Raw genomic sequence first — 24,376 nt, 5'->3', positions numbered from 1 at the left:
GCCGCTCCGCGGCATGTGGGATCTTCCTGGACCGGGGCACGAACCCGTGTCCCCTGCATCGGCAAGCGGACTCTCAACCACTGCGCCACCAGGGAAGCCCTAACTTCTACCTTTTTTAATCTTCCCAAGCAACCGGGTATCTAACCCCTTTTCGGTCATACGGACACCTGCCTTCTTCTAAGATGGCCGCGCCCATGGCGCTCCAGAGTAACGAATCAGCTCTAAAGTGCATGAAGGGCGCTGCCATCTTTCTTTGTTCCTCAGCCGGCTGAACGCGCCATGTTGGCCTTGGATAGGCATCGGTCTCTGAAATCTTATGCAGTTAGCACAGCATTGTTGACCAACCCTCCCAACCGGCAGGCATTGATAAAAGCATTGAGGGGGCCAGGAGTGATTTCGATGTCTTCCTACAGCCTTTATGGCCCCCGCCCATCGGAAACGCCGAGGTGGGCGGGGCCATGTTACGTCATAGAGCGGAGCGCGCGGTCGGAATTCGGAAATCCGGCAGCGCTCCAAGGTCCTTGCCAGATTGCCTGGTCCTAGCCGGTCTGCGTCCCTAGGGACCGCTCAGGAAGGCATCCGAATAGCAGGTGGGCTCGGCCTTTTGTCGCTGCCAGTGGTGCCTGGAGGGGTTTGGGATCAGGTGAGTCGGGTTGTGGGCTTGGATTCACGGCCTCTTGGGACTGTGAAACGTGAGCGCGTGTGAAGGACCTTAGTCGGGATTTTATTTAGAATCATTCCCAGAGACGTCTGGACGTTAGTGATGGAGCTTTTGGCAGTCAGTGATTAAGAGTCTGAAGAAATCATCGACCGAAAGTCCGACTCTATCAGAGTTTGGAGTCCGCTTGGATCACTCTGCTTGTGGGACTCAGGGGTTGAGAGCTGTGGTGGAAAGTTTGTATCGGTGAACGCGGTGTCTCCGGGTTCGCGATTTAACCTGGGACTCAGTGTTAGAGAGACCCGGGTTAGGGAGATGTCCCTGTTGGTTTCTTGGGCATGTGTGGAGTTTAGACTGATATTTAATATAGGACTCAGTCATAGAGACGCCTGGTGGGGGCTCTCAGTATTTGAGGACGTTCAGGGTCAAACCTTGAACGCCAGAAACAGACATGAAGGCTGCATTTCCCCAGTTAATCCAAGCACAGTCCACTCCTTCTAGTCTGTCCTCACGGACCTTACTAACAACTTTGTCTCCCCCCATCACCACTCTTCTCGCTGTCCTCACAAAATTCAATGTGGTTCTGAGTGATCTAGTGCTAAGTTTACTATTTTTAATGAAATTTAATGTAGTTTTCGTTCTTCTTATCTCCAAGTTTACTATACTTCTTTTGGATATTTATATTTAGGGTCATTCTTACTTAAGTAAAAGCATTTCCTTTATCCTATATTATGTTCCGCAGTGAGAACTTTTTTTTTAATGCTAGGGTTTTTTTACATTTGGGATAATCTGTATAAACATAAGGACAGTTAATTGTATCACTTAATTTCTCCGATCTCAACATATTTGCATTTGAGATATTTATACTTTTAAAAAATAGTTTCAGGGACTTCCCTCTTGGCGCAGTGGTTAAGAATCCGCCTGCCAACGCAGGGAACATGGGTTCAAGCCCTGGTCCGGGAAGATCCCACATGCCGCGGAGCAACTAACCTCCTGCGCCACAACTACTGAGCCTGTGCTCTAGAGCCAGAGAGATGCAACTACTGAGCCTGCTTGCCACAACTACTGAAGCCCTGGTGCCTAGAGCCCGTGCTCTGCAACAAGAGAACCATTGCAATGAGAAGCCCTCGCACCACACCCCGCTCGCTGCAACTAGAGAAAGCCCGCGCTGCAATGAAAACCCAATACAGCCAAAAATAAATAAATTAATTAATTTTAAAAAAATAAAAATTGTTTCAATAGTATCAACACAGGTTGGTGAACCAGTGGTATGGTGTCTGGAATCAAATGTATTCATTAATGTAAGTAGTATTGACATACAGTATTTAAAAGTATTCAATTATAATTTCAGTAACCCATTTTGACTTTCTGATTACTTTCTAATTCTACCACTCCACTTAAAAATTTATGGTACGTTTTTTGTTTTGTCCCAGAGATTTCTGGCTACCGTTATTTCTTGGTAAACTCTTTTCCTTGACATTTTTTTGCAATTTCAGTTGGTGGGGTTTTTTGTTTTGTTTTTTCGTACTGTAGAAAAGGAAGTCTTTTTATTTTTATTTTTATTTTTGGCTGTGTTGGATCTTCGTTGCTGCGCGTGGGCTTTCTCTAGTTGTGGCGAGTGAGGGCCACTCTTCATTGAGGTGCGCTGGCTTCTTATTGTGGTGGCTTCTCCTGTTGCAGAGCACGGGCTCTAGGCTCGTGGGCTTCAGTAGTTGTGGCTCGCAGGCTCAGTAGTTGTGGCTTGCAGGCTTAGTTGCTCCTCGACGTGTGGGATCTTCCCGGACCAGGGCTCGAACCCATGTCCCCTGCATTGGCAGGTGGACCCCCAATCACTGCGCCACCAGGGAGGTCCCGAAAAGGAAGTCTTTTTTGTTGTAGTTTTATTTGCTATAAAATTCACCAAGTATAAGCATACATTTCAGTAATTTTGACTGAGTTTCTAGGGTTGTGCAACCGTCAGCGCAATCCAACTTTAAAACATTTCCATCACCCCAGAAAGTTGTCTTGTTCCTCTGTACACTCAGTTTCCACCCCTACCCGGAGCCACACACAACCACTGATCATCTTCCTGCCTCTATTGATTTGCAATTTCTGGACATTTCATAGAAACAGAATCATAAAATATGTAGTCTTCTGGGGCTGTCTTTTTTTCATTTAACATAATGTATTTGAGGTCTATCTATATTATAAGTATCAGTACGTTTTCCTTTTTTTCCCCCAAGTGATCTATTGAGGCAAAATTGATAGACAATAAGCTGCACATATTTAAATCGTACAGATTAGTAAGTTGGACATACATACTCATGAAACTATCACCACAATGAAGATAGTGAACATACCCATCACCTAAGAAGTTTCTTTGTGTCCCTTTTTAATCCATCCTTCTTATATTCCCCACACCTCCCCAAGCAACCACAAATCTTTTTTTCATTCCTATAGGTTAATTTATAGTTTTTAAAAGTTTTATGTGAATGGAATCATACAGTGTACACTCATTTTTATTCTGACTTGTTTCACTCAACATTAATATTTTGAGATTCATCCTTCTGTGTATCCATAGTTTCTTTTTATTGCTTTGTATTCCATTGTAGGAAGATTAGTTCATTCTATAGAGTTTATTAATTCACCTTTAAAAAAAAATTTATTTATTTATTTATTTGGCTGCGCCGGGTCTTAGTTGTGGCACGCGGTATCTTCGTTGCCGTATGCGGGATCTTCGTTGCAGCATACGTGGTATTTAGTTGCGGCATGTGGGATCTAGTACCCCAACCAGGGATCAGACCCAGGCCTCCTGCAATGGGAGTGCAGAATCTCAACCACTGGACCACCAGGGAAGTCTCTAATTCACCTGTTGGTGGGTAGTTTTGTTTCCAGTTTTAAGCTCTTGCGAATAAAGCTTCTGTGAACATTCATGTTCCAGTTACATGTGTTTTTCTTTCTCCTGTGTAAATCACCAGTATTTGAATGCTAAATCATGTGGTAGGTGTATGTTTAACTTTTAAAGAAACTGCTAAACTGTTCTCCAAAGTGGTTGTACTTTATATCTAGAAGAAGCAGATGGATGGCTGTTGGGTGGCTCCACATTTTGTATTGTCTTTCTTTTTTTAAAAATTAATTAATTAATTAATTAATTTATGGCTGTGTTGTGTCTTCATTGCTACTCACGGGCTTTCTCTAGTTGTGAGTGGGGGCCACTCTTCACTGCGGTGCGTGGGCTTCTCATTGCGGTGGCTTCTCTTGTTGCAGAGCATGGGCTCTAGGCCCGCGGGCTTCAGTAGTTGTGGCACATGGGCTTAGTTGCTCAGCGGCATGTGGGATCTTCCTGGACCAGGGCTTGAACCCATGTCCCCAACATTGGCAGGCGGATTCTTAACCACTGTGCCACCAGGGAAGCCCTCGTCTTTCTTTTTTTTTTTTTGTGGTACGCGGGCCTCTCACTCTTGTGGCCTTTCCCGTTGTGGAGCACAGGCTCCGGACGTGCAGGCCCAGTGGCCATGGCTCACGGGTCCAGCCGCTCCACGGCATGTGGGCTCTTCCCGGACCTGGGCATGAACCTGTGTCCCCTGCATCGGCAGGCGGACTCTCAACCACTGCGCCACCAGGGAAGCCCCTCGTCTTTCTTTTTAATTGTAGGCATTCTAATAGGTGTGGAGCAGTATCTTGCGGTTTTAATTTGTATTTACCTAATGATGATTAATGATATTGAGCATCTTTTCACGTGCTTAGTTGCCATCCATATATCTTCCTTGGTGAAGTATCTGTTCAAGTCTTTTGCAGTTTTCTGTTGTGTTTTCTTGTTGATTTTTGAGAATTCGTTTTATGTTCTAGCTACAAATCCTTCCTTTACCAGTTACATGCTTTACAAAGATTTTCTCCCAGTGTTTGACTTGCCTTTCAACATTCTCTTAACAATATGTTTTGAAGAGCAGAAGGATTTAGTTTTTATGAAGTCCAGTGTATGAACTTTTTTTAAACAAATAATCCTTTCGGTGTTGTACCTAAGAATCTTTGCCTAATTACAAGATCAGAGGATTTTTGCCAATTTTTTCTTCTAGAAGTTTCAGGTTTTTTTTTTTTTTAGGTTTTTCATTTAGGTTTATTATCCATCTTGAGTTATGTATATGGTGCAATGTGTGGATCCAAGTTCTTGTTCTAATTCTTTTTTCTTTTGATATTCATATCTACTTGTTCCAGCAACATTTGTTGAAAAGGCTTTCTTTTCTCCACTGTATTGCCTTTGCGCCTTTGTAAAATGTCAGTTGGCTATATGTATATATATGTGGGTCTTAATCTTATTCTGGTCTCTATTCTGTTTCATTCATTTGTTTATGTTGACATGAATACAACTCTGTCTTGGTTACTGTAGCTTGATATAAATTCTTGGAATCAGATAGTGTCAACCCACCAACTTTGTTCTTTTCCACAGTTGTTTTGGCTATTCTAGACCTTTTGCATTGCTATCTGAATTTAAGGATCAGGCTGTCAAGTCGCTACAGAAAAAACTTTCCTGGGATTATGAGTGGGATTTTATGACTCTATAGACTAATTGTGGAGACTGGTCTGTTTTGTTTATTTCAGAAAATAATTCTTTTTCTAACAAGCTACATCTCTCCATTTATTAAAGTCTTTACAGATTTCTCAGTGTTATAGTTTTCAGAATGTCTTTTACATTTTTTTGTAATTTTTCCCATAAGTATTTCACATTTTAAAAATTGTATTATAGATAGTATTGTATTTTTTAAAACTAAATGGCCTCTTAGAATGAATTGGGAAATATTCCCTTCTCTTCAACTCTATTCTTGAATGATCCATTGGATGTATATAATGAATTTTGTTTGTCAAATCCTAGTTTGAGACTTTGATGAATAATGTTGCTACATATATTCAGGTGCAAATTAGACATGTTTTCATTTCTGTTTGTTAAATTCCTCTGAGTGGAATGGCTGGTTCCTAAGATAAGTGTGTGTTTTACAAAGTTTCAAAAGTGCATGTACCAGTTTACTATTATTGTATGAGAGTTCCAGTTTCTCCACATTCTCATCAACATTTGGAATTATTAGTCTTTTTAATTATATCTAGTTGCCGTGTACTAGAATTTCACCATCATCTTAATTTCCCTAATGACAAATAATGTTGATCATCTTTTCATGTGTTTATAGATATTCAAGTCTTTTCCCGTTTTCTAAATGGGTTCTTGGTCTTCTTAACAAATTGAGCTTTTTGGGTTCTTTATATATTCTGCATAGAAGTACTTTATCAGATACATGATTTGCAAATTTTTCTCCCGATTTGTAGCTTACCTTTTCCTTTAGCTTTATAGTGTTTTTTGATGTGCAAAATGTAATACAAGTCCAGTTTTCTTCTTTTATGGTTTGCTGGTTTGGTGACATGTCTTCTCTGCCTAACCCAAGGTCATGAGAAATGTCTCATATGTTTTCTGAAAGGTAATGTGTGTATGTATAGATATAGATAGATAAGGATATGACTTTATTTTTTTTTAGGAGCAGTTTTAGATTCACAGCAACACTGAGTGGGAACTGCATAGAGATACCATATACCCATGTTCCCTGACATGTGTAACCTTTCCCCGCGGTCAACATCCTGCACCAGAGTGCTGAATTTGTTACAGTCAATTTTCATATTGACACATTATTACCCAAAGTGAATAATTTGCATTAGGTTTCACTCTTGTGTTGTATGTTCTTTGGGTCTTGACAAATGTAAAATGACATATATCCACCATTTAGTATCATACAGAACAGTTGCACTGCTCTAAAAATCCTCTGGATTCTGCCTATTCATCTTGCCCTCCCTCCAACTCCTGGCAACCACTGATCCTTTTACTGTCTCCTTAGCTTTGCCTTTTTCAGAATGTCATATAGTTGGAATTGTATAGTATATAGTCTTTCTAGATGGGCTTCTTTCACTTAATAATATGCATTTTAGGTTCCTCCTTGTCTTTTCATAGTTTGATAGCTCATTTCTTTCTTTTTTTTTTTTTTACATCTTTATTGGAGTATAATTGCTTTACAATGGTGTGTTAGTTTCTGCATTATAGCAAAGTGAATCAGTTATACATATACATATGTTCCCATATCTCTTCCCTTTTGCGTCTCCCTCCCTCCCACCCTCCCTATCCCACCCCTCCAGGCAGTCACAAAGCACCGAGCTGATCTCCCTGTGCTATGCGGCTGCTTCCTACTAGCTATCTACCTTACGTTTGGTAGTGTATATATGTCCATGCCTCTCTGTCACTTTGTCACAGCTTACCCTTCCCCCTCCCCATCTCCTCAAGTCCATTCTCTAGTAGGTCTGTGTCTTTATTCCTGTCTTACCCCTAGGTTCTTCATGACATTTTTTTTTTTTTTTGCAGTACGCAGGCCTCTCACTGCTGTGGCCTCTCCCGTTGCGGAGCACAGGCTCCGGATGCGCAGGCTCAGCGGCCATGGATGACGGGCCCAGCCGCTCTGCAGCATGTGGGATCTTCCCGGACCGGGGCACGAACCCATGTCCCCTGCATCGGCAAGCGGACTCTCAACCACTGAGCCACGAGGGAAGCCCATGACATTTTTTTTTTTCTTAAATTCCATATATATGTGTTAGCATACGGTATTTGTCTTTCTATTTCTGACTGACTTCACTCTGTATGACAGACTCTAGGTCTATCCACCTCATTACAGATAGCTCAATTTCGTTTCTTTTTATGGCTGAGTAATATTCCATTGTATATATGTGCCACATCTTCTTTATCCATTCATCCGATGATGGACACTTAGGTTGCTTCCATGTCCTGGCTATTGTAAATAGAGCTGCAGTGAACATTTTGGTACATGACTCTTTTTGAATTATGGTTTGCTCAGGGTATATGCCCAGTAGTGGGATTCCTGGGTCATATGGTAGTTCTATTTGTAGCTTTTTAAGGAACCTCCATACTGTTCTCCACAGTGGCTGTATCAATTTACATTCCCACCAACAGTGCAAGAGGGTTCCCTTTTCTCCACACCCTCTCCAGCATTTATTGTTTCTAGATTTTTTGATGATGGCCATTCTGACTGGTGTGAGATGATATCTCATTGTAGTTTTGATTTGCATTTCTCTAATGACTAATGATGTTGAGCATTCTTTCATGTGTTTGTTGGCAGTCTGCATATCTTTGGAGAAATGTCTATTTAGGTCTTCTGCCCATTTTTGGATTGGGTTGTTTGTTTTTTTGTTATTGAGCTGTATGGGCTGCTTATAAATTTTGGAGATTAATCCTTTGTCAGTTGCTTCATTTTCAAATATTTTCTCCCATTCTGAGGGTTGTCTTTTGGTCTTGTTTATGGTTTCCTTTGCTGTGCAAAAGCTTTGAAGTTTCATTAGGTCCCATTTGTTTATTTATTTTTTTATTTTGATTTCTGTAGGAGGTGGGCCAAAAAGGATCTTGCTGTTATTTATGTCATAGAGTGTTCTGCCTATGTTTTCCTCTAAGAGTTTGATAGTTTCTGGCCTTACATTTAGGTCTTTAATCCATTTTGAGCTTATTTTTGTGTATGGTGTTAGGGAGTGATCTAATCTCATACTTTTACATGTGGCTGTCCAGTTTTCCCAGCACCACTTATTGAAGAGGCTGTCCTTTCTCCACTGTACATTCATGCCTCCTTTATCAAAGATAAGGTGACAGTATGTGCGTGGGTTTATCTATCCTGTTCCATTGATCTATATTTCTGTTTTTATGCCAGTACCATACTGTCTTGATTACTGTAGCTTTGTAGTATAGTCTGAAGTCAGGGAGCCTGATTCCTCCAGCTCCGTTTTTCATTCTCAAGATTGCTTTGGCTATTCGTGGTCTTTTGTGTTTCCATACAAATTGTGAAATTTTTTGTTCTAGTTCTGTGAAAAATGCCAGTGGTAGTTTGATAGGGATTGCATTGAATCTGTAGATTGCTTTGGGTAGTAGAGTCATTTTCACAATGTTGATTCTTCCAATCCAAGAACATGGTATATCTCTCCATCTATTTGTATCATCTTTAATTTCTTTCATCAGTGTTTTATAATTTTCTGCATACAGGTCTTTTGTCTCCTTAGGTAGGTTTACTCCTAGATATTTTATTCTTTTTGTTGCAGTGGTAATTGGGAGTGTTTTCTTGATTTCACTTTCAGATTTTTCATCATTAGTGTATAGGAATGCCAGAGATTTCTGTGCATTAATTTTGTATCCTGCTACTTTACCAAATTCATTGATTAGCTCTAGTAGTTTTCTGGTAGCATCTTTAGGATTCTCTATGTATAGTATCCTGTCATCTGCAAACAGTGACATCTTTACTTCTTCTTTTCCGATTTGGATTCCTTTTATTTCCTTTCCTTCTCTGATTGCTGTGGCTAAAACTTCCAAAACTATGTTGAATAAGAGTGGTGAGAGTGGGCAACCTTGTCTTGTTCCTGACCTTAGTGGAAATGCTTTCAGTTTTTCACCATTCAGGATGATGTTGGCTGTGGGTTTGTCATATATGGCCTTAATTATGTTGAAGAAAGTTCCCTCTATGCCTACTTTCTGCAGCGTTTTTATCATAAATGGGTGTTGAATTTTGTCGAAAGCTTTCTCTGTATCTATTGAGATGATCATATGATTTTTCTCCTTCAACTTGTTAATATGGTGTATCACGTTGATTGATTTGCATATATTGAAGAATCCTTGCATTCCTGGAATAAACCCCGCTCGGTTATGGTGTATGATCCGTTTAATGTGCTGTTGGATTCTGTTTGCTAGTATTTTGTTGAGGATTTTTGCATCTATGTTCATCAGTGATATTGGCCTGTAGTTTTCTTTCTTTGTGACATCCTTGTCTGGTTTTGGTATCAATGTGATGGTGGCCTCATAAAATGAGTTTGGGAGTGTTCCTCCCTCTGCTATATTTTGGAAGAGTTTGAGAAGGATAGGTGTTAGCTCTTCTCTAAATGTTTGATAGAATTCGCCTGTGAAGCCATCTGGTCCTGGGCTTTTGTTTGTTGCAAGATTTTTAATCACAGATTCAATTTCATTGCTTGTGATTGGTCTGTTCATGTTTTCTATTTCTTCCTGATTCAGTCTTGGCAGGTTGTGCATTTCTAAGGATTTGTCCATTTCTTCCAGGTTGTCCATTTTATTGGCATAGAGTTGCTTGTAGTAATCTCTCATGATCTTTTGTATTTCTGCAGTGTCAGTTGTTACTTCTCCTTTTTCATTTCTAATCCTATTGATTTCAGTCTTCTCCCTTTTTTTCTTGATGAGTCTGGCTAATGGTTTATCAATTTTGTTTATCTTCTCAAAGAGCCAGCTTTTAGTTTTATTGATCTTTGCTATCGTTTCCTTCATTTCTTTTTCATTTATTTCTGATCTGAGCTCATTTCTTTTTAGTGCTGAATAGTATTCATTCATTATTTGGATAGATGGAGCTGCTATAAATACCTGTGATCAGGTTTCTGTATGGACATAAATTTTCAACTGACTTTGGTCAATAGCAAGGAATGTGATTTTGGATCATGTGTTAAGAGTATATATAGTTTTTGGTGGGTTTTTTTTTTTTTTGGCTGCGTTGGGTCTTCATTGCTGCACGCAGGCTTTCTCTAGTTGCAGCAAATGGGGGCTACTCTTCATTGCGGTGCATGGGCTTCTCATTGCGTTGGCTTCTCTTGTTGCAGTACGCAGGCCCTAGAGTGCACAGGCTTCAGTAGTTGTGGCGCATGAGCTCAATAGCTAGTGGGCTAGCTAGTGGGCTAGTGGGCTCTAGAGCACAGGCTCAGTAGTTGTGGCTCACGGGATTAGCTGCTCCGTGGCATGAGGGATCTTCCCAGACCAGGGACCGAACCTGTGTCCCCTGCATTGGCGGGTGGATTCTTAACCGCTGTGCCACGAGGGAAGTCCCAAGAATATATATAGTTTTGTAAGAAACTGACAAACTGTCTTCCAGAGTAGCTGTACCATTTTGCCTTCCCATCAGCAATAAATTAGAATTCCTGTTGCTTCATATCCTCTTCAGCATTTGGTGTAGTCCTTGTTTTGAATTTTGGTTATTCTAATAGGTGGGTATTGGTATCTCATTGTTTTTTTAATTTGTTATTTCCTAATTACATATGATGTAATTTCCTAATTACACATCTTTTCATTTGCTTATTTGCTATCTGTATATCTTCTTTGGTAAGGTGTCAGTTCAGGTCTTGCCCATTTTTCAATTGGGTTGTGTTTCCTTATTGTTGAGTTTTTAAGAGTTCTTTGTATATTTTGGATAACAGTCCTTTATCAGATATGTCTTTTGCAAATATTTTCTCCCAGCCTGTGCCTTGTCTTCTCAATTTCTTGAGGTAGTTTATATTTTTAGCTATTACATTTATTATCCATTTTAATTTAATTGGAAATGGATATTCAGTTGTTCCAGTACATTTGTTGGAAAGACCATCTGTTTCCTCATTGCTTTGTCTTGCACATTTGTTGAAAATCAGCTGACCGTACTTGCATTTATTTCTCAATTCTCAATTCTGTTGCACTGACTTATGTATCTATCATTATGTGAATACAGTACCTATTTTATTACTATGGGTTTAAAATAAACTTTGAAATAGATTAGTATAAGCACTCACCAACTTTATAATTCTATTTTACAATTGGTCTAGCTATTCTACATTCTTTATCTTTTAATGCAAATTTTAGTATCAGCTTCTCCATATTTATAAAATTCCTGGTGTACCTTTGACAGTGATTGCACTGAATCTGGGGAGAATTGCCATCACCATATTGAATCTTCCAATCTACAGGTTTGGAGTGTCTCTCCATTTATCTATATCTCTTTAAATTTGTCTCAGAAGTGTTTTATAGTTTTCAATATACAAGTCTTGCATTAGTTTTAATTTATTCTTAAGTATTTTTTTTCTTTTTGATGCTATTGTGTGTGGAATTGCTTCCTTAATTTCCTTATTGGCTGGATCATTGCTAGTATAGAGATATGCAATTTTCTTTAATATATTGTTACTGTATCCTGTAACCTTGCTAAACCTATTTACTAGTTCTAAATTTTTTTTGCATATATTTCTTAGGATTTTCTACATACAAAATCATATTGTCTATGAATAAGAACAGTTGCACTCTGTATTTCCAATACAGGTACCTTTAAGTTTTAAAAATATATTTATTTGTTTATTACCTATTGAACTGGCTGGAACCTTTAGTATAGTAATGGATAAAATGGGTTAAGGCAGCTATCCTTGCATTGTTCTCAATTCTAGGAGAAAAACATTCAGAATTTTATCATTAAGTATGATGTTGGTTTTGGTCTTTCATAGCTGCCCTTTATTAGTTTGAGTAACTTCCTTTCTGTTTCTAGTTTTTTGAAAGTTTTAATCATGAGTGGGTATTAAATGTGGTCACATACCTTTTCTGTATCCTTTGAGAAGAACATGTGGGTTTTGTCCTTTATTGTATTAATTTGGAGTAGTACATTACTTTATCTTCCCATGAGAAACCAACCTGGCATTCCTGGGATAAATCCCCCTTAGCTGTTGTCTATAATCCTTTTTATATTATGCTGCATGTGTTTTGCTAATACATTGTTAACAATTTTTCACCTATATTCATGAAGGAGATTGCCCTATAGATTTTTTTTTTCTGTGATGTCTTTGTCTTGCTTTGGTGTCTTAGTAATCCTGGCTTTATACAGAGAAGCCAGTTGAGAGTAGCTTTTTTTTGTGTGTGATGATTTTTAATTACTAATTCAATTTCTTTACTTGTTACATAGGTATTAAATTTTTAAAAAAATCTTATTTCATTTTTGTTTCTTCCTAGGCATTTGTCCATTTCATCTAAACCATATATATATATATATATATATATATACACACACACACACACACACACACATTTTATACAATTTTTAAATGTTACACTCCATTTAGAGTTATTGCAAAATATTGACCATATTCCCCATGTCATATACCTTGTAACCTACCTTTGTTTTGAATTTATTGACAGTTTTATACCCTAGTATATGGTCTTTCCTGGGGAATGTTCCATGTACTTTTGAAAAAATATATATTTTGTTGCTGTTGAGTGTAGTGTTAAATAAATGTCACTTAAGTTGATTGATTATATTGTTCTAGTCTGCTATATCCTTGCTGGTTTTGTTTTTGTTTTATCATTATTGCCAACCAGGGATAGCTCACCTAACTCTTAGTGTCCAGCGTTTTTACTGGGGCTCAGTGAACATAGACATGATTGGCTGAACTTAGTCTCCAGCCCCTCTAGAGGTCAAGCTGATACCATGTGGTCCAAGGGCCCTCACCATAAATTACATCATTAGCATAGACTATCTTGTATGGCCCAAGCCTCCCAGGTAAGCAAAGCCGTTCTTATCGGGTGGGGCATTCCAAGGGCTTATATGTTCCCTCTCAGGAACTGAGGGCAAAGCCAAACCTCTGTTGGGCAAGATTAATCTTTTCATATACAAAGAGAAATAGACAACCTTAATGATTTGCTTAGTACGGTGGTCTTCAAAATGAGGTATGGGGACTTCCTTGGCTGTCCAGTGGTTGGGACTTCACCTTCCAATGATGGGGGTGCGGGTTTGATCCCTGGTTGGGGAGCTAGGATCCCACGTGCCTCGTGGCCAAAAAACCAAAACATAAAAACGGAAGCAGGGGCTTCCCCGGTGGTGCAATGTTTTAAGAATCTGCCTGCCAACACAGGGGACAATGTTTCGATCCCTGGTCTGGGAAGATCCTACATGCTGCAGAACAACTAAGCCTGTGTGCCACAACCAGTGAGCCTATGCTCTAGAGCCCACGAGCCACAACTACTGAAGCCCACACTCCCAGAGCCCATGCTCCGCAACAAGAAAAGCCACCGCAATGAGAAGCCCACACACTGCAACGAAGAGTAGCCCCCGCTCGCCGCAACTAGAGAAAGCCCTGGCACAGCAACAAAGGCCCAACGCAGATAAAAATTAATAAATAAATAAATTTATTTTTTTAAAAAAAGAAGAAACAATATTGTAAAAAATTCAATAAAGACTTTAAAGAAAATGGTCCACATTAAAAAAAAACTTTATTAAAAATAGTACTTAAAGAAAAAAAAACTGCGGTGTGTGTACCTACTGAGCATATACTTTTGAATTGGTACCTGGGCACACATACTTTTTAAAGGCACAATGTCCAGATCCTTGGAAACTTCCATGTGGCCTCTTCTGTAAACTTGATCTGCTTGAGCTTTCACCCGTGGCATCATGCTCTGCTGATTCCTCTTTCCCTCCTTCCCTTTAATAGTCATGCCATCTCCTCTTCACAAGAGAAAGGCATACATTTCACACATCCAAAACCTTGTTTTATTGCCCCAGAGTATGAACGCCTCTGGGGCACCAAATAAAAGAACAGTTGGAAATATTGGGATCCCTTATTTAAGGATAAGTGACAGCATCTGGGCCCAGAGGGAATGTACACTCAAAGTCAATTTGCTCTTCAGCACACAGGTCCTGGCTCCCCAGGAGAAAGAGTGATCAAGTGAAGGAATGAGGGGAGAAAGGAGATTCTTGGAGTTGGATATTATCATTTCTGAGGACATCTTTAACTGGACACCAAGATTTCTGTCTCTAAGAATTACATGGCAGATGCAGAAGAAAGAAAAGACAGAAGCCATGTTACTCACTATTTCCTGAGCATAGAAGAAGATGATCAAGGTCAGGTGATTTTTGGTTTGTTATACCTTTCTTTTGTTGTCTAATGGATTTGTGGTGACCTGAAAAAAAAATCAGTTCAACTAAAAGAAGTATAAATTGGGGATAATGGGGTTCTGGGGAGAAATTAACTTAGACTCTGAATTCAAAATCAGGACAAAGTGGGTTCAGGAATATATCGTTCATAGGGGTCACATCAAGTGACTAATATTGGAAGATAATGTGTGACTGTGGTGGGTCTGTGTGTTACATCAGCTGTCACTTTGCATTATCTCTGGCAGACGTCACAACCAGAGAAACACGAAAAGCTCCGTGGTATGTGTTGACTGAGGAAAAAGCAGACCAGCTTCTTGAGGGATTCAATGGTTTATGTCACTTAGGTGAATGGTATGATACTCCTAACAACATTGATAACTCTTAGGGGCTCCCCACTAGCCAGACTACCACTGGCCTGGTACCAGTTAAGCATCTAAAAGAAAGATGAGTGCAGCTGACTGAAGAACATTACCTATATAGCTATATAAAATTCCATGAGTTTATAGTCATACTCAAAAAAGCCAGTTACAAGATAAATAAGTACTAGGGATGTAATGTACAACATGGTGACTATAGCTAACACTGCTATATGATATATAGGAAAGTTGTTAAGAGTAAATCCTAAGAGTTCTCATCACAGGGAGAAAATCTTTTTCCTTTTTTTCTTTTCTTTTTATTGTATCTACATGAGAGAAGATGGATGTTAGCTGAACCTATTGTGGTAGTCATTTTGCAATATATGTAAATCATACCATCATGCTATATATCTAAAACTTATACAGTGATATATGTCAATTATTTCTCAATAAAACTGGAACAAAAAAACATTGGAGTTTGATAGAAATCAAATATTTGACGTTTGAAATAATGAAGTAACATAATCAAACCTAGGTTTTGGGGAACAGTGGTGGAGATTCACTCTGAGTTTAAGAAATAGATTCAGTGTGAAATAATTCAATCTTCACAGATAACAGATCAATACTCCTTGACCATGAATTACACTCATATATGAACCACCTCTGCAGGGTCAGCCACCATTGTCATTTTTATGACATCCTCCAGCCTGTTTTCAGTGTACTGGAATTCTTTACATTTTGGTGTCTACAGGCCAGCTTTCTTCTTTTTTACGTGATGCAATGAACACCAAATTATATATGTGTGATAATTTAATAATTCACATGCCAATGAATATTTAGATATTCTTGTTATTACAAACCACGTGACATTAAACATTCTTGTTAATGGCTTTTTGTGAAATTGTATCTGTATTGCTTCAGAGTGGCCACAATCCCTTCCTCAGGTTTGATAATTTGCTCAAAAACTCACAGAACTCAGGAAACCACTTTTCTTAATTTACACATTTATTTACTTACATTTACATGATACAATTCAGGAACAGTCAAATGGAAGAGACGCATAGAGCAAGGTATGGGGGTGTGTCACCCTTCCAGTACCTCAGTGTGTTCACCAACTTGGAAACTTGCCAAACCTGTAGTTTTTTTTTTTTTTTTTTTTTTTTTCAAACCTGTAGTTTTGAGGGTTTTTTTTGAAGATTTCATTACTTAGGCATGATTGATTAAATCATTGGCCATTGGTGATTGAACTCAGTCTCCAGCCCTTCTCCCCTCTCTGGAGGTTTTATCACATAGTTTGTTCCTCTAGCAACCAGCCCCCATCCCGAAGCTGTCTGGGTGCCCTCCCCCTACCTGTCATGTCATTAGCATACAAAAAACACTTATCGGTGTGGAGATTCTAAGTGTTTTAGGAGCTAGGGTACCAGGAACAAGGGACAAAGATCAAATGTTTATTTTTGTATCATATCATTGCTGAGTACTTTGTTTCACAGTCTATCGTGTGACTGCAATCAAGGTGTAAGCCCTAGGATGGGGTCTGATCTGAAGGCTCAAGTGGGGAAGGATGCACTTCTAAGCTCACTTACATGGTTGTTGGCAGAATTCATTTCCAGAACTCAAGTGAGATCCTCAGTTTCTACCTGTCTGCTCATGTAAGACCACTGAGTTCCTTGTCACGTGGGCCCCCCAACATGCCATCTTGTTTCATCAACGTCATCAAAGGACAGATTCTATTAGCAAGCTGGAAATTGTATATAGCCTAATTTAAAAGGGGTATCTCATCACTTTTGCTCTATTCTTTTTTTTTTTTTTTTTAGAAACAATTCAGCCCATACTCAAGGGAAGGGCACCTCACAGGGGCATGAATACCTAGTATGTAATAAGGAATTTGGCTGACTTTTATCTCTGATTCCTGGGAGGTAACCACTAAAACCTTGGAATTACCCATGTGATAAGAGTGTCTTTGTTTTTCATTTTGGACCACTGGGACCGCACTTTATAGCTTATGCTATGAGATGACTCATGTGGGCCCTAGATGATTTGTGCTAATGAGATAACTCAAGATGAGGGCTGTCCATGCCAAAAAGACCAACCATGTGATTAGAGGCTTGTGACTTTCAGCCATATGTAACCAGTCTAGCCTCCAGGAAGGGGGAAGGACCTGCATTCAGCCATGTGGTCAGCGATTCAATAAATTATGCATATATAATGAAGCTTCAATAAAATCTCTGGACACTGAAGTTCAGGCGAGCTTCCTTGATTGGCAGTACTCCTGAGGACTGTCACACAATGTGGCTGGGAGAAGGTAATGCTGTCCAGGACTCCATAATGAGAGTCATGTGTTTCAATACCAAGTGGCCTTATGTCTGGCCTTTCTGGCACAAAAATCAGAACTTTGAAGATAATATTCCTTTTTTTTTCTGAGTTCTATTGTTTCTGTTGTAGATAATCTGTCTTTTGTCTCTGGATGCTTTTATAGTTTCCCTTCATATTTTGTGTATTATAGTTTTAGTCTGATGTGCCTATGTATAGACTTCATGCTTGGAATTTGTTGGGATTCCTGAGTCTGAAGTTCAGAGTGTTTAATCAGTCTTGAAATTTTCACCTTTAGATCTTTGGATACTGCTTCTCCATTACTATATTTTCTCTTTGTTTTCAAATCTTCCTAATCAGCTTTAATGGTTTTTTTGTTTTGTTTTGTTTTGTTTTTTGCTGTGGATGTATCTTGTATAGTTTCTGGGTTTTTTTTTACATTTATTAAAAACACTCTTGTAAATTCTGGATGTGGAGGCTGTTCATGGTTGATTCTCATATTGGCTGTGAAGTTTCATGGTAATGTAGGAATACTTTATTTGTCCTGATATCATTTGCATATTTTTAGTATGCAAATGGAAATAGGTGCTAAAATATATAGATAGAAAGATAGGATTTTTCTTCTACTGAAATGTATTTGAGAAAAGTATATAGATGCAGGTTATACAGTGAAAATTAGAACAACTTCTCTCATGCTTCTTCCATATTGATAAAAAATATTCCCATCATATTAAACTGGACTCTATTATTACAGGAATTGCTGACACTGGAGGATATAGCTGTGGAGTTTAACTGGGAGGAGTGGCAGCTCCTGGATGCTGCCCAGAAAGACCTATACCGGGATGTGATGTTGGAGAACTTTAACAATTTGGTGTCACTGGGTAAGGACAGCTCCCTGTGTCACTTAGAAGTGCCCAGTCACTGGCCTTTTCTCCATCACCTGATGAAAGCTTTGCAGTCACTGTGGTCTTCCAAAGAGTTAGATTTTCAGTCCCCTGTCTGGCCCCAAACAAAAGGGTATAATCTCCTGTATGCTGAAGGAGAACTTTTACTTTGCATACAAGAAATTTTGTCTCTAAAATGCAGTATTTTCCCATCTTGACATACTGTACCCCAGTCCCTGTATCTAAGTCTTCTATCATTTCTCATGAACAGGGTATCAAGCTACCAAACCAGATACACTCTCCAAGTTGGAACATGGAAAAGAACCATGCATAATAGAAAACAAAATCCAGAATAGAGCCCGTCCAGGTGAGTGAGGGAGAACCAGCAAGGGGAGTGATCGGGGAGGTCATATTCTAGTCATTAAGAGAAGGAGTCACAGCTGTGAGGGTGACTGAGGCCCCCACAACAGCTGCTCCACATATTCATCTCCCCAGATGAGCACTCTTTCTTTGTGGGTATTTAGCTTTAAATATATTCCTTGTCTCTTCTTGGATCTGATATTTATTTCCTCTTACATCTTTATAATTTTGTACTGGGATCATATGGTAGACAATAAAGATCCAATCCCCCCACTATATATCATCTTTTAAGCACTTTCATTCCATTTTTCCTAGGAATCAGGAAAGTTGACAGTCATCTGCCAGAGCACTCTCAAGACCAAAGATTTCCAAAGAGCCTGCAACAATGCAGTGAACAGAATGCATTTAGAAAGAGTGTTCATCTGAGCAAAACTCGTTTAGCCCTAACACAAAATCATACTTTTGACTTATGTAAAAAAGCTTGGAAATCAAGCTTATGTTTAGTTAACCAGAAGAGAAGATATGAAATAAAGAACCCTGTGGAGTTTGATGGAGATAAGAAATTCTTTCTACATGGTGATCGTGAACAGTTGTATTCTGGAATTGAATTTCCTGAAAGTATAAAACACATCATTGCTAAGTTCCAAGTCCTTAAGCATCAGAGGACTCACAAAATAGAGAAATCCCAGGCCTGCGTTGAAAGTGAGAAAACATGCATCAGGAAATCTCGGCTTATTTCTCAGGAGAGCATTCATATAGGAGACAAACTCCATCAGTGTGATCTGTGTGAGAAATCCTTCTCCAGAAATGTCATGTTCACTAAACATCAGAAACCTCAAACACGAGACAAACCCCATTTAACCAGTGGATGCAGAAAAGTCTCTACTGTGAAGAGCAGTCCCACTGTACATCAGCAAACCCAAACAGGAGAGAAATCCTATATGTGCAGTGAGTGTGGAAAAGGCTTCACAGTGAGGCGCTATCTGATTGCACATCAGCGAACTCACAGTGGAGAGAAACCTTATGTGTGCAGTGAATGTGGAAAAGGCTTCACTGTGAAGAGCAATCTCATTGTGCATCAGCGCACTCACACAGGGGAGAAACCTTATGTATGCAGTGAGTGTGCAAAAGGCTTCACCATGAAGCGCTATCTTGTTGTACACCAGCGAACTCATACTGGAGAGAAACCATATTTGTGCAGTGAATGTGGGAAGGGCTTCACCGTGAAGAGTAATCTCATCGTACATCAGCGATCTCATACAGGGGAGAAATCTTACATATGCAGTGAATGTGGGAAAGGCTTCACTGTGAAACGCACTCTCATTATACATCAGCGAACTCACACGGGAGAGAAATCTTACCTATGTAACGAATGCGGGAAAGGCTTCACCACAAATCGCACTCTTGTTATACATCAGCGAACTCACACGGGAGAGAAACCCTATGAATGCAATGAGTGTGGTAAAGCCTTCAGCCAGAAGATATGCCTCATACAACATGAGAGGTGTCATACAGGAAAGACGCCCTTTGTATGTACTGAATGTGGAAAATCCTATTCCCACAAGTATGGCCTCATTACCCATCAGAGAATTCACACAGGAGAGAAACCCTATGAGTGCAATGAATGTGGAAAAGCCTTCACCACGAAGTCAGTACTCAATGTACATCAAAGAACTCACACAGGAGAAAGACCATATGGATGCAGTGATTGTGAGAAAGCCTTCTCCCACTTGTCAAACCTTGTTAAACATAAGAAAATGCACATAAGAGAAATGAGTAGATTCGGTCAAGCTGGAAATTCCTTTAACAGAGAGTCACAGCTCGTTACTTACAATTGAACAAGAGCCCCATTAATGCAGTGACTGGGGAAATGCCTTCTGTGGCAGCTAAGACTTTGTTTAAACACCAGTGTTTCTAGCAGAGCAGAATGGTACTGCCTGTTATCAGATGTGTGCCCTGAGGAGATGAAAGGATTTGCGCAGGAGATAAACCTGGTGAATATAGTGAATGTGGTAGTGCCTTTAGTGATCCTTACCTCACATTTTCTGTCAATGAAAACATGTTGGAAAAACTCTGATACATTCAGTGCAGAGATGCCTTGGGCAAAACTTTCTGACTTCATTATATGTCTGAAAAGTATATACTCTATATTCTCCGACAAATTCTGTGAATGCAGAGACTAGGAAAGTCTTCAGTGGGAAGACAGACTTTCTTATCAGGGATCTTCATTGATCATCAGTGAGCTCATTGTTCATAGAAATATGATTTAAAAAAAAAAAAAGGAGATATGATGACCACGGGAATGTCTTTCCCCCAGAAAGAAGACCTCAATGAGTGTCAGAGTTCACACTGGAGAAAAACTTTTAAGAGGATAGTATATATGGCAGGATTCCAGTGATACATTCTGCCTCATCATTTGTCAGGAAATCATATAGAAATTAAAACCTTTATGAACATGCTAAAGATAGAGCATCTTTAGTTAAATATCAGAAGACTTAAAAAGGAATGAAGTTCTGTGAAAATGATAAATGTTTGAGTGCTTTTTGTTACAAATCTAACCTCATCATATATCAGATAATGCACCTGAATATCCTTTCTGGCCTTGTCAGTAATTCCATAGTTTTAAAAAGAAGTCTGCTTTTCTCATCACTGATTTTTATTGTTATATACGATGCAAGAGTGTTTTATGCCTACCCTCATATGTGATTAGCTCTTACTTTTCTTCAGCTATAAACATAATTGTAAATTTAGCACACTGAACTTCTTTGAAAGGAAGCTGAATATGAACGTGTACTTGCACTTGCTTAACTAAGTTTATAAATATGACCAAATAGTTTACAAAACCACCTTCAAAGTTATTTTTATAAAATTTATAATTTGAAATCATTTTAACTTATAAGAAAATACAAAAGTAGTCCAGAGAATTCCCTAGTATCCTTTCTGCAACTTCTTCCAGTAAAAACATTTTATGTAACCATATTTTATTATTGAACCCAGAAGAATGACATTGGTAGTATACTGTTAACTCCTAACCTTTGGAGTTTAGATTTCACTAGATTTTACATGAATTTTTTAATCATTTTTTTTGTAATTCTAAGGTGATTTATTACATATATAGATTTCATTGTAACCGTCATCCCCAGGACGTACAACTGTTTTATCGACACAGACACCCTCATGCTACCTTTTTATGCTCACATCCTCTATCCAAACCTACCTCTGGCAACCACTTGTCTGTTTTCCATCAATATAATTTTGTCATTTATAAATGTTATCAAAATAATTTTTATAACTTGATTTTATATAAATAAGTTATATTTATTTATACAAATTTACAATTTCTTATTAATGAGGAACATGTAAGCTTTTTGGGTTTTTTTTTTGTCCCTCAGCAAATTGCCATTAAGGCTTATTTGAGTTGTATTGTTTTATTTTTATTAGTGAATAGTATACATACTGGATGTATTAGTTTATCAATTCACTCTTCAGAGAAGTTTGTTTTGTTTCCTGGTTTCAACTGTTATAGGGAAAGATGCTGTAAATTGGCATCTGGGTTTTTGTGTGAACATAAATTTTCATTCCTCTATAATAAATATTCAGGTGTGTGCTTATTAGGACATATGGTAAGTTGTGTTTAGCTTTAAAAGGAACTACCAAACTCTCTTCCAGAGTGGCTATACCATTCGACATTCTCACCAGCAGCGTATGAAATCCACTTGTTCCACATCCTCTCCAGCACTTGGTATTTTCAGTATGTTTTATTTTAGCCACTCTACTAGCAATAGATGAAAGATTCAATTGCTCTTCATCCTCGCCAGCACTTGGTATTTTCCTATCTTACATTACTCATTCTATTAGGTTTGTGGTCGTATCTGATCTTGAGCTTAACCTGCATTTCCCTCATGGCTAACAACGCTGTTATTGTTATTATCATTATCATCATCATTTTTGGACTTACTTATAACTGGAAATTTGTACCTTTTGACCACCTTCACCATTTCCACCGTCCCACCCCCTTCCAGCCTCTGGCAACCACAATCTGTTCTTTATTATCTACAAGTTTGGGGGGTTCTGGATTCTACAAATAAGAGAGATCATACAATATTCGTCTTTCTTGGCCTGATGTATTTCACTTAGCAAAATACCCTCAATGTCGCAAATGGCAAGATTTCCTTCTTTTTATGGTTGGATAATATTCCATTGCACAAATACCACGTTTTCTTTATCCATTCATCTGTCAATAGATATTTAGGCTTTCCATGTCATGGCTATTGTAAATAGTGCTGCTGTGAACATTTGGGATGCACGTTATCTTTTAAAATTAGAGTTTTCTTTTTTTTCTGGATATATATACCCAGGAGTAGACTTGCTGAATCATATGGTACTTCTATTTTTAATTTTTTGAGGAACCTGTATACTGTTTTTCATAGTAGCTGTACCAATAACAATCTCCACTCTTTTTATGTCTCCATAGTGTTTATGAAGAGACATCCCATGATTTATTTAACCCATCACCTACTAATGTACAGTCATATTGGTATTAGTTACCTTTGACTGCATTACAAACCTACCTCTCTAAAACTTAATGTCTAAAGACAACAAACATTAATTATAATAAATATTAATTGTTATGTGGGTTGACGGTTGGACTGTCTGGTGTGCGCTGTCCTGACTGGGGGCTACATGATCTAGGTGGCTTTTTTGATGTATCTGAGCCTCCCCTGGAATGGTTGAGGCCACTTTTCACATAGTCTCTCATCCCAAGGCTAACCTGGGCTGTATTACAATGTGTCAGAAGAGCTCCAAGAGACAAACAGAACATGCCTCAGTGGGCAAGTCTATTTCTATCCTCGGTGTCAAGCTTGCTATTATCCCATTGGACACATTGGTCACAGTTACTGTGCAGGAGCACTATCCAGAGGTGTGAATGCAAGATGCAATAATAAGTTTTTGTAACAATCACAAGATTATTTCCTTAAAATTGTCAGAACTGATGCCATGAATATCCTTGTACATGTTTGTTCTCACAAAAATAATTTCTACTGAATTTCAATTCTTAAAATTGATTGGTGGCTCTAAGACAAAAGTTTAAATTGGGTAATTGCAAGTTGTACTCCAAAAACATTTTACTAATTTTTATACTCTAGACTCAATCCTGCCCCCCTAAAAAACATACCAAACGTCTAGCACCTAAAATTTATTGGTGTGCATTTTTTGAACTAGAACTATGACAAGCATGATAATAACTTGATAATATGATAATAACAATTCATTCAAAGCTGTATGTGGTGGACACCTCTTATCTACTGTGCAGATGAGAGATGGAATCCAATAGAATGAATATTATTCATCATTCACTTTTCATGAATTTGAATATTAGTAAGACTGGCATTATAAAAATTAAGTATTGCGATTTTTAAAAATAAATGGCCAGTATATTATTTAGCTATTAAAATTTTTAGGTGGACCTGGACTTCCCCAGGCCAGTGGCGCAGTGGTTAAGAATCCTCCTGCCAATGCAGGGAACATGGGTTCAAGCCCTGGTCCTGGAAGATCCCACATGCCGCAGAGCAGCTAAGCCTATGCGCCACAGCTACTGAGCCTGCGCTCTAGAGCCCGCCAGCCACAGCTACCAAGCCCACGCGCGGCAACTACTGAAGTCCGCACGCCTAGAGCCTGTGCTTCGCAACAAGAGGAGCCACTGCAATGAGAAGCCAGCGCAGCGCAATGAAGAGCAGCCCCCACTCGCCACAAGTATAAGAAAGCCTGCGCGCAGCAACAAAGACCCAACACAGCCAAAAATTTAAAAATATTTTAAAAAAATTTTAGGTTGGTCATCTTTTTCTTATTCCTTTTAAAACCTCTTTATAACAAATCCTAGTGAGGAATCAGAGAAAGTGGATCTCATATATCGATGGTGGGAATGTAAAATGATCCCTTGAGTCTGGAGTAGTTTAGACATTTCTGTTTCAATACAGTCATATCTATCACACACACACACACACACACACACACACACACACACGACATTTCCTTTCCTTTTCCTCCATTCTTCCAACGGGTTTATTTGGAACCACAGTTACGGTGTTACATTAC

At 38.8% G+C, this 24,376-nt stretch overlaps 1 protein-coding gene across 1 annotated transcript; it reads left to right on the top strand.

Moving 5' to 3' along the window:
• The first annotated feature begins 425 nt into the window (after nucleotides 1-425).
• Nucleotides 426-21,897, top strand: ZNF614 (zinc finger protein 614). Its single transcript, XM_022586132.3, is given in 6 exon segments — nucleotides 426-643; nucleotides 7,032-14,337; nucleotides 17,791-17,917; nucleotides 18,192-18,287; nucleotides 18,596-20,054; nucleotides 20,056-21,897. Coding segments are annotated over 5 exon segments (1,770 nt in total). The 5' UTR covers nucleotides 426-643; nucleotides 7,032-14,328; the 3' UTR covers nucleotides 20,135-21,897.
• The last annotated feature ends 2,479 nt before the right edge of the window (nucleotides 21,898-24,376 follow it).

This window comes from Delphinapterus leucas, chromosome 20 (genome assembly GCF_059928025.1).
Source record: "Delphinapterus leucas isolate spDelLeu-1000000601 "Yukka" chromosome 20, BTC_Dleu_Yukka2, whole genome shotgun sequence".
In the NCBI taxonomy this organism is placed as follows: domain Eukaryota; kingdom Metazoa; phylum Chordata; class Mammalia; order Artiodactyla; family Monodontidae; genus Delphinapterus; species Delphinapterus leucas.
The sequence above is the reverse complement of the archived record's forward strand: the minus strand, read 5'-3'. Positions and strand labels throughout refer to the sequence as shown.